Source organism: Mangifera indica, chromosome 1 (assembly GCF_011075055.1).
Source record: "Mangifera indica cultivar Alphonso chromosome 1, CATAS_Mindica_2.1, whole genome shotgun sequence".
In the NCBI taxonomy this organism is placed as follows: Eukaryota; Viridiplantae; Streptophyta; class Magnoliopsida; order Sapindales; family Anacardiaceae; genus Mangifera; species Mangifera indica.
Window position 1 is genome coordinate 714,564 of NC_058137.1, and position 11,093 is coordinate 725,656.

The 11,093-nt window shown below is 31.2% G+C and overlaps 1 protein-coding gene across 1 annotated transcript; it reads right to left on the minus strand.

Annotated features, from left to right (window-relative positions):
* Positions 1-1,087: 1,087 nt before the first annotated feature.
* LOC123223575 (glycerol-3-phosphate 2-O-acyltransferase 6-like) lies at positions 1,088-5,739 on the minus strand. The gene is made up of 2 exons (XM_044646801.1): positions 5,274-5,739; positions 1,088-1,242 (listed from the first exon to the last, which is right to left on the minus strand). The coding sequence occupies exons 1-2, from the start codon at positions 5,737-5,739 to the stop codon at positions 1,088-1,090; spliced, it is 621 nt and encodes a 206-aa protein (XP_044502736.1).
* Between the last annotated feature and the right edge of the window lie 5,354 nt (positions 5,740-11,093).

Below are 11,093 nucleotides of genomic sequence, written 5' to 3' on the forward strand. Positions count from 1 at the left end.
AAAATATATATATTTTTAAAATCATCGAGATCAATCCCATATCTTCATAATATTTTTTATAAGTTTTATTTTATTAATTAATTAGAATAATATTATCATTCGAAAATATTATTCATTAACAAGAATCACATAAAGTGATGACTAAACAAGTTTAAAACAAACAACACCACATGTTTTTCGACGATGCATATATTAGATACTCTTTTGAGAAACTTTTCAGTACATATTTGGGTGCAATAATCCATCAGAGCAAGTTTCACGTATAGGAATAGTGATTTCACATATTTGGGTGCAATATATATATTTTCTTTTCTTCTCTTTTTATTTCTTTTTTTAAATATGTTTTTTGTTTGTTTTTGGTTTTTGGTTTGTTTTGGTTGTGTTGTCTTAAGAAAGATCATCCTGGCAATACAATATGAGTCCACAGAAGGTTGGTAGCCTTGTCGAAGGGATTCTGGCTGCTTTGCTTTAAAATTCTACACCTGCATCTACTTGCCTAAAATCTATTTGTAAGTTGTGCTATGTTTAATAATCTTCTCTTATCTCTACTTATGGTTTGAGTTGAGTATCTTTCAAGTTTAGGAATCAATTAATATACAAGCTATAAAAATGGTTTTAAACATTCTGTTGCACAAGTGTCCTGGCTTTGCACGTTTAATGTTTGTTGTTTCTTAATGGCCAAATGACTATTTCCCACCTAAGGTTTGATGCAAACTGAACTTTCCACTCTCTAATTTTTTAAAATCTAAAAACCCATTTATCTATTAAATTTTACGAGTAAAACTGTTATCTAAAAATTTTATTTAAACTCATATTTTAAAATTATTCTTTAAGTTTTAAAAAACGTTTTTCCCCTATATTACCTTTTTCCCCAAAGATTCTAATCTTTCCTTGGCAAATTTTTAAAACCCCCCACATATTTTTCTCTCTGCCTACTGCCGCCTCGAGATTTTGAAATATTATCGGCGCACACCCTGATCTCTTATTCCAATCGTTGCTGCATTTTCGATGTCTTCCCTTTAGTCTTTTACCACCAATCTACCAAAGGTCAAGCGGTCGTCAGACCTAGTACCAATCTCCAGCGAGCTCACTCCTTCCCAGTGACCTCCAAACGTGATTTTTCTTCTCCTTTGTGTGGTCGTTGAGCACCTCCTTCTTGGTTTCTTGCAGGCGCCATCCACTGAGATCGAGTAGGTCCAGTGTACTCCACTTTGCAGGCGTCAACCTTCCTTCCTAGTGCTCCTGTCAACACAAAATTGGGTCAAAATCGAGCAGGATCTCTCATTTGATTTCGATCCCATTTTGCTCTGATGAGAAGGAAAAGGACGTCGACAGCTTGATCTCAAAAGAGAAGCATGTCAATGACAAAAGAGAAAGATATCAACAACGATCAAAAACTAAAATTGAAGAGGGATAAAGCTGTGATTTTTCAAAAAACAGGGGGCATCTTAGATGGGAAAAATATGAGTTGAAACCCCAAATTTGGGGGGAGAGGGGGAGAGGGAAAGTCATTTTTTAAACTTGGAAAATACAAGGTTACAGGGCAAAATAAAATTTTAAAACCTAAGGGTAATTATAAAAATTTAAATTTAAATAAAATTTTTAAATAACGATTTTATCTTTAATAATAATAATAAAATTTAATAGATGGATAAATATTTAAATTTTAAAATATTAACAAATAAAAAATTGAGTTTGTATCAAACCTTTGGTTGGGGAATAGTCATTTGGCCTTTATTAATTATATAATTATTCGTCTGACATTACATAACTTTTACCATTTTCTTGTATAAATTGCTATGGTTTGCCTGCTGCATTTTATAATGTGTAGTTGCTTTGCCTTTGCGCTGCCTCTCTAATATTTCAAACAAAATGTGGGGTCACAAGTGTACTTGATCTGAAAACGAATAAAAACGCCAAAGTTTTCTCCTTGCTGAGCCTACCTATATAAGGCCAAACGACTATTTCCCACCCAAGGTATGCTGCAATCTCAAGTTTCCACCCTTTAACTATGAAAACACTAAACATCCACCCATGGCCGGTTAAATTTAACGAAACTCTAACCCTTAAAAATTTAATCTCATTTTCCCCCTTAAAAGTTTAAAAGCTAACATTTTTTCCTTAAACTAAGTTTGAAAAGATTGCATTTCCCCCCCTAGGGTTTAGTTTCCAAACCCTTTCACTTTCTCCGATGTCATCGCCGGCCATCTCCTCCTCTCGATGGTTTCTCTTCCACCGACGGCCCCCCTCAACTCCACCCCAACCCATCCGGCACAGAGAGACGTCATCTAGGAAGAGAAATCGTCTTCCCAGATGAAGATGACTCGTCTTCTTAGAAGACGACGAGTAGTCTCGTCTTCCTAGAGGACGACGAGTAGTCTCGTCTTCGTCTAGGAAGACGATCGTCTTCCCAGACGACGACGACTGGATTCGTCTTCCCCGACGAAGTTCTTCATCTTCCACGGTTTCTCCATCGTCGATCGGGAGTCCAAATGGGAGGAAAGAGATCACCGGAAGGAGAGGATGCTTCGGGAGGGAGAGGCCGTCGACAATGGAGCCGGAGATGTCACCGGAGATTTCAAAACGAAACCCTAGGGTGAAACTGCGATTTTTTAAAACTTAGGCTGGGGAAAAATTTTAGTTTTTAAAGTTTAGGGGGGCAAAAGTAGATTCTATTTTAGTTTATTTTTAATATTATAGAGAAAATAACGATTTTACCCTTACCACCGTTAATTTTAACTGCTCATGGGTGGGTGTTTGGTGTTTTTATAGTTAAATGGTAGAAACTTGAGATTGCAGCATACCTTGGGTGGGACATAGTCGTTTGGCCCCTATATAATTATATATTAGGGAAGAATTTTGATTTCTTGTAATTGTATCCAAAACAAGAATTAACGTCCACACTTTGCTACAAAAGTAGGTGTGGATACAAATAGAATATTTTGATTAGAATTTGATTTGAATAATAAATAGTTTAGTTTAAATTTATCAAACTAGTATTAAGAATGGTTTGAGTTTGAGTTAAATTTATAACTTATATATATAACTTAAATTAATGATTTAAATTTATAACTTATTGATAAAACAATGTCATTTAATATAATTTAAATCGAACCACGAGTCAAATTTGAACTAAATAGAGTTATTTATTTAGCTCATGAGTCAAATCGATTCAATTTTAAAATGAGCGAAACCTCTTAACTCAAATTCGATTCATATTTGAAGTAAATAAATTTGAATCAAATGGAGCTGATTTTTTAGCTGAGCCAGCCCTATGCAACAATCTCCAAATTTGTAAGTACAGTTTATTAATAGGAAACCAGCTCAGGATAAGTCTATAAAATCCTCCTTTATATTTAATACTTGCCTCTCTTACATTTATGAATTACATCGGTTTCCCTCAATCCGTTTATTAAAAAAAATTAATCATTAAAAGGATGAATTCAAAGTGAGCCTGTTTGAGAATTTGGGCCAAATATCGTCCCAAATTCAATCCGTTTGAACTACACACTCCACAAGCAAATGCGATATGTTTCTAAGTACACACTCCACATTTCATGGGTCACATCTCTTTTGAGTAATTTGGGCCAAATGTCGGCCCAAAACCTGGCTGGACGGTAAAAAGAATTAATTAAAGGAAACACCTTGATTTTCTTATGGTATTAAAATCATAGGAGAAATCACTAGTCATATAAAAGGCAAGATTTTAATTGTGCTTCCATATAATCTATTTATATCTACATAGGGTGTTCAAAATTAAATAACCAAATCAGTTTTGCATTATCTCAAACCAAATAGAATTTTTAATTCGAAAAAATTCATAAACTTATACAAAACCGATTTAGAGATTAAATAATTTTGAATCAAGCCGAAAATATTAACCATCCAAATTAAAATTTCAATTAACTAGATTTTATCCTAATTTCAAAGGGTCAGCCCACTTTATTAATATTTTTATTTAATTTTTTAATTGACTTGTTTTAGTTAAACACCCCTATATAAACAGATAAAATAAGAATACATTGCAAAGATACAAGATTACTGTTTCCCAAATTAATTATATCTTAAAAGATATTCTAATACTCATATACTTTTAAAAGGTATTTGTCTCTGTTTCTGTTACTTCATTTTCAATATTCTATAGTTATGAAATTTCTATTAGGAAATATTATTAGCAATGTACATCCCAAAAATGTACTCACATATTATTCTTTCGTATTAATTTCTAGATTCACAATTTCCTATATGTTTATAAAATTCCTATTAGGAAAAACATTACTAAAATTCCTTGGATTGATAAAATTTCCTTACAAAAAAGGCCAAAGGACTTATTCCCACCCAAAGGTTTCTTCTTTTTCTCAAACACCTATTTGTTAATTTTTCAAAAATTCAAATATCTATCAGTAAACTATTAAAATTAATAAAATTCTTTAGTTTTAAAAATAATATCCTCATTTAATCAGTAATATTAAAAAAAACTAAAATGTTATTTTATTTTTACTGTAAACCTTAAAAATCTAATAATTTTTTCTATCCAAAAGTTTAAAAAGTTACATTTTCCCCCTTTTAGGGTTTGCAATTCCCACTTCTGAATCCAATTGAATCATGGTCGAATCGTCAGTCAATGGCCTTCATTGATGTGTTATACTATTAGTCGATTCGCAATTTTTTGTCTTTCTTTGATCAGGGTTATCGATGACAAATAAAAATGATGGGCTTAAGAGGATATCAACCGACTCCAATCATTGGAGAAGCAAAGAAAGAAATTGTAAACCCTAGTAGGAGAAAAATATAACTTTTTAAATTTTTAGGTGAGGAGAAATTATTAGTTTTTAAAATTTTAAAAATAAAATATAATTTTAAAATAAATAAATTTTATTAATATTAACAATTGATAGATAAATATTTATGTTTTTAAAAAGTAGTTAGTGAAAATTTGAGAAAACAGTAAACCTGGGTGGATATAAGTCATTTAGCCTTTAAAAAAAAAAAAAAAAAAACAAGACAAACTCTATAAGGAACCAAACCTTGAATCCAGCCACAATTCTTGATAGTACTCATCATTTTATTTGTCCTATTTGCTTATAGTTGTTTTTTTTCCTTTCAGATTTAAGGTTTCCATGTAAATCTTCTGTGTGCTATTATCCCAAGGACTCGTAGAAATTTACGAAAATGTAAATGAAATAGAGAATGCAATGCCTTCTAATCACGTTAAAACTCAAAATCTACATATCACAACTTCGAAACCCAGTAGCTCTACCAGATTTCGAAACCCGTAATTCTGTCCCTATAAATTTTATCTGCCCCCACAAAGGCCCTGGCAAATGGCTCCACCATGATCCTCGGATTGGCGGTGATTATGTAACGCTTTCCAAAGGAGTTGAACACCTTCCAAGTTTGAGGATGAACATCTTCAGCATAAAACTTGGGAAGAACAGACCTGGAAACAAGCTCAATGTCTCCAATTTTCAACCCCGCAAAGGCAATGAAAATAAACATATTGATGGCTGCCGATTCAGATAAGAACAAATAGATGAAATAAAAAAATGGAACTGACGCTAGAAGTATTAATGCTCTTAACATGCTTCCAGCTTCAAGAGCAACAAGAAAGAAATAAGGAAAGGCGCTTCTTGACACAAGAAGGGTGCCATCTAGATCTGCAGCCACAGTCTGGTTAGACCTTCCCTCGGTGCTGCATTTGGAGATTGGCTCAAAATGGCGAAGAGCTCCCATGACCATGCTAGGGAAGTTAAGTTTCTGAGAGAAACACAGATGAAGTCGAGCTTTTAAACAATATTGCATGGTGGATTTACGATAGGGAAGACTTTTGTTTTTTTTTTTTTCTTTTAAATATTTTGACGTATAAATTAGGGCAGTTGTGAAGAGGGTCCAAGTAGTTGGAAGTCGATAGCAACACCTACAATTCATTCAATTAGCCTACTTTTTAGTTTACGGACGCCGGCCACGCCAAGCTAGCCATTATGAGATTACCGTCTTGGTTATTAGATCCAAAACCTCGTTAATTCAATATCCTGACATGTTTATGTTTATTATATATGATAAGTGTTCAATCGGCACATAGCCCACCAATTAAAAGGGAGGTATTGTTTATTTTAGACTTTGTTAAATAATAGATTTGTACTTACCAAAGACTCCCCGTTCAAGTTTGATGCGAAATTTTTTTATATCAATACAACTTCTTGACATTTATGTTAACTCTCAACTCTGGTTTGAAATGAAATTTTGCACGTCAATAATGGGTTTATATTAATTCAAGACTTTTAACTCTTGTTCAAAGTACAATTTTTGGCATCAATATATATAGCCGTCAACATTTATATTGTTTAAGGCACTTAACTTTTGTTGGATATGAAATTTTTGACATTAATACAATCCCAATCAAAGGGTTCAGGGAGGCTCAACTTTTTGATGTAGAACTTTTAACATTAACACAACCCCCAATTGAGAAGTTTGGGGAGACCGTTTGACATTATCCCAACAAACATGATCATCATTAATGTTGACTCGATCTCTTTTTTTTATAAGTAATTAATTAAAGAGTTTCACAAATGTGATAGAGACTCAAATTTAGAATTTCTGTTTAAAAGTTTTAATATTTTACCAATTTTGTTAACCTATTTTTTTTAACTTCAAAATTTTGATGAAATCTGGTGTATTATTACTTATATGGTTGCTTAAAATTATAAAGTATTATATGCTTTGAACTTTATTGTTCTTACAATTTTATATTTGAAAGACGTCTTGTGAGATAGCCGGAGACAATAAGTTTTCATTTTCTAAAGAAAAATACACCATCAAGTCATCAACCATGTCAAAATTTTAGTATCAATTATTGATTACTAGCTACATGATTGGATTCGAACTGAGTTGAGCTCACACTCGGCTTAATTTATATTAATTGAGTTCGAGCTTGAGCTCAGACTTATTAAGCTTGCTGTAAATAAGTTTGAGCTCGACTCGTTTCAAGCTTGACCTCGAGCTTTAACTAACTTCTTATAAAAATGATGTCGTTTTAATACATATTAGTCAAAATGACGTTATTTTATATCAAAATTTTTAGCTCAAGAGCTTAACGAGCAACTTGAGCTTGAGCTCGTTTGACGTTAGCTCATTTTGGGATCGTTCGAATCCAATTCGAATCAAACCTTAGCTAGCTATATTTAATAATTGGTACATAATATGTTCTATAATTGCTAATACCCATAATGTATTTCTTCTATTTTCGTACTAATCACCAATATTTAGAAATAAGGCACAATTACAGCATACTAAATTTTGATTAAATACATAATAAGCTATGTATTATTCCTAAATATCTATGTCTAACAAATCAGCCAGCTGATTAATTTCACCTTCAATCTTTGTCCACTATAAGCAGAAGTCTTCTTGCTTCAGTATTTTTGACAAATCATACACTCAATGTAACAAGAAAATAATCTACTGATGAAATCTTTATATAATTAATTAACTTAATTAGTAAACAGATCAACAAATTGATCCACCATTAATGATAACAATAGGAAATACACTTTATAGTAAAAAACTTGTTAAGTGATATATTCATTTAATGCACAATTACAGCTAAATTCAATTAGGAAAAAACATTTTCAAAAGCCTATGTACATTTATAATGAAAGCCAATTCGAATATTAATAATTGTGTGTTATCAAGTAATTGAATAATTTTAAATTAAAAATAAAGTAATATTTAATGATATGACGACATGTCAAATTGGTATTTATTATAAACATATATAGTCTTACTTCAATGATTTTCTAATTAACATTGTTGGCTATAAATTGATCTTCTAATGTTATAATTAGGTTAAAGAAGAAAAAGAGCTTCATTTACTATTATAAAGAATTTAATAGAGCTGGTAGTTTGTGTTCTCAATTCGTGTTTGTGTTATGTTATTTTGTGTTTTGGATCAAAAGATCCTCAATATGAATATGATCTAAATTAGAATTGTATCAAAAACATTTAATATAATCCATGTTAACTTGATTAACATATGAGTCTTGTCGTGTCAAAACATAACCTGTTTTATTTGCTTGACTCATTTAACTTGTTTTGATCCAAAATAATACATTTTACATTCTTTTCATTTATGCATGACTTGAGTTGATCAAACTTGACTCATTTCAACATAAAACTAATATAGAAGTTACGCTTGGATTATGAATTAAGGATCAACCAAAATACAACCCAATTCGCAAACATGTTAATCTAAATTAGAATTTGTGTAAAAATATTTAACCCGAATATGCTTTTTCATGTGTCGTGTTGTATTGAATATTATTTGCTCTAGAAAATCTAGACAAACCAGAAGCCTGAGCTGCTATTTATGGCTTCGGCTGCTGAGAATGGACGGAGCTGAAGGAGTGGAGCCAACGGCCTAGTGAAGACTTTGCTTGACTGAATCAATGCAAACCAACCAAACCAATAGGGCGATTTATATCTAGACATTTCGAGCTCGCAATTCTTGACTTTACACTATTTAAACTGAAAAAAGTAAGATGAAGATCACCTTACTTCTCTATTTATGTATGTGGAACCCTTTGAAGAAAAATGGTTAAAAATTCACAACTTGATATAAAGATTTCAAAATCCACAACTTGATATAAAGATTTCTAAAGAGTAGACAGATATTATTGACATAACCGAAATTCTCTTTTCCCTCATGAGAAATAGTTAACTTGAAAGCAATAAATACCACATAAAAGTCTGAATATTTTTGTAGCTGTGGGTTGTAATTTGTTGTTCAAGATAAGAACTTTTTGCCTCCCCATGCTTTTTATTAAATAAAAGCTACTTGCCAACGAACTTCTCAATCAACAGAACAATTTTTTAAGATGAAGAACCCATTTGGCGGTGTTCGATTGCCCTTTTAGGATGGAATCTGACCACTAAGCTAGTGGACTTTGGAAGATTAATTCAGGAACCCACCACCAAGTTATTTCATTTCAATACGGAAATATAATAATACGTTAGTTTATACATTAAATCTATTTATGAGGGTGTATAGTTGAATTTGATACTTTAATTCCATACAAAATTCCACACCTTAATGAATTGTTATTGTTAGTTCATGTATAGTCCCTGTAACCTCGTTAGTTCAGACAACTTTTGTTTTGTTTTGTTTTCTCTTTAGCTTGTACTATTAATGAAAATTCTTTATCAATTTTCTTTCACTCTTTTCATTGATTAATTAGGTTTATGTCTCATCAATATGAAATTATGTATAGCTAAACATATGCAATATAAACAATTTTCGGTGATACAATAAAGATAGAACCAAAGAAAGGCAGACTTTTGTTGAAGTCCGATTTCATGTTTAAAAGACATATTCGCAAGGTTGGTTGGGAATTATTGCAAGACATAACCCCACGATCAAAGAGGAAATGAGCAGAGTCCCTCTATAAGGGTCTCGCTAGCAGAAATTCCTATATAAATTTGTTATATTTTTTTGTATTTTATAACCTAAAATTAATGAGGAACGTAACCTTGCATAAGGACATATTCATAAAGTTGATTGAGAATTATAGCAAAAAGTAGATCACATCTCGAGAGGGTCTCGTTGGCATATTTATAAAGTATATTCTTTTGAAAATGGTAAGAATGTTACCAATTGAGCAGCAAAATATGTGTCTCTTTTAATTAATTAGAAACTGACTCTCTTTTATGTGTAATAAAACTATGTGCATTTAAATTTAAGAAATTCAATTAGATAGTGATAAATTATTTGATTACCTTATTAGATATTTAAAATTGGATATAGATATTCATTTTCAACATGTCATATTAGACAACAATAGGTTTGCTTCAATGGCTTTAGATAAACAAGTCACTTTCTCATCGGTAAAGGCAATGAGCAGAAGCAAAAACTTTGCCTTTGTCTCACCTATTTAATCGGCTTCATTCTTTCACTTCTTTAAGACACCTGAATTATCAAACCAAACCCATTAATTCCTGCCATTCAATTCAATTCAAACCCTTTTAATCTTATGATTATCGCCATTTAAACTTTTTGACAAATGATTACTTCCTACACCCTTGAACTTCTGGTACAATAAATCTATTCATAGCCACTCAAAGTCAGGACATTCAATGAGGAGAGGATTCAATTCTAGTCAAGTTAAACCCAAGGTCGGCTTAATTCATAATATTATGTTTGAGTTTGAGTTTATTCATACTAGTGTATAGTATTGTTCAAATGTTGTAAAAAGATAAAAACTGTTGTCGGTAAAGTAAACAATGTAGTCATAATAGTAAACATGAGTTTGGTTTGTTCAAGCCGATCAATGGATTTGAGTAAAGCACCCCCTACATTTGCTAGGAAGAGATATTATCTCCAGAATGATGATGACCAATCAAAATTTATACCAGCATATACCTACAAAACCAAGTTTGCAACTTAAATGCGATCTTGTAAAAATCTATTAAACAAGTGTACGTATGACTATTAGGTCGAAGAAGCCACCTACAATGGCCAATAATTGAATCAATTAATAGAGTTTGTAGGCATTTAGGATAATACGTACATACTCTCATGAGAATTATTATGCAAAATAACTAGGGTCATTCTGTCTTGTTAATTATATCGAATGAGGCTATTTCTCTATTAGATCCTATGTGATAATATAATACTAATAAAAAATAATACATATTTTAAGGTGTATCAAAATTTAGTATAATATGATTAACATATCATACGATATAATAAATATTAATAATATAAATTGTTACAATTTTTTGAAAAAGTGATGACGTGATAAAATATATATAAAAAATTTAAATATTGTAAGTGTTTTTTTTTTAAGATGATAATGTGGTATATATAATTTTTTTATTATTTTTTTCAAGATGTATTATACATACGATATAGAAAATTAAATACTCAATATATAATTTAATACATAGTTTGAAATATTCATGAGAATGTATAATATAGAGGGAAATATATATAAATATTAGTTTGATTATGTTGATGATAAAATTCACTAAGGGAATAATAAAGAACAAAGTAAATTCTTAAAGTTATTCCACATTTCGATTGCGGGCAATAGGACAAG

What these genes read in the sequence shown, in the direction of transcription:
- LOC123223575 (XM_044646801.1), bottom strand. Translation starts at nt 5,739, where the DNA reads ATGGTCATGGGAGCTCTTCGCCATTTTGAGCCAATCTCCAAATGCAGC. An exon ending in TTATAGGGACAGAATTACGG is followed by an intron (nt 1,243 to 5,273) that starts GTTTCGAAATCT and finishes TTGTGTTGACAG; the next exon opens with GAGCACTAGGAAGGAAGGTT.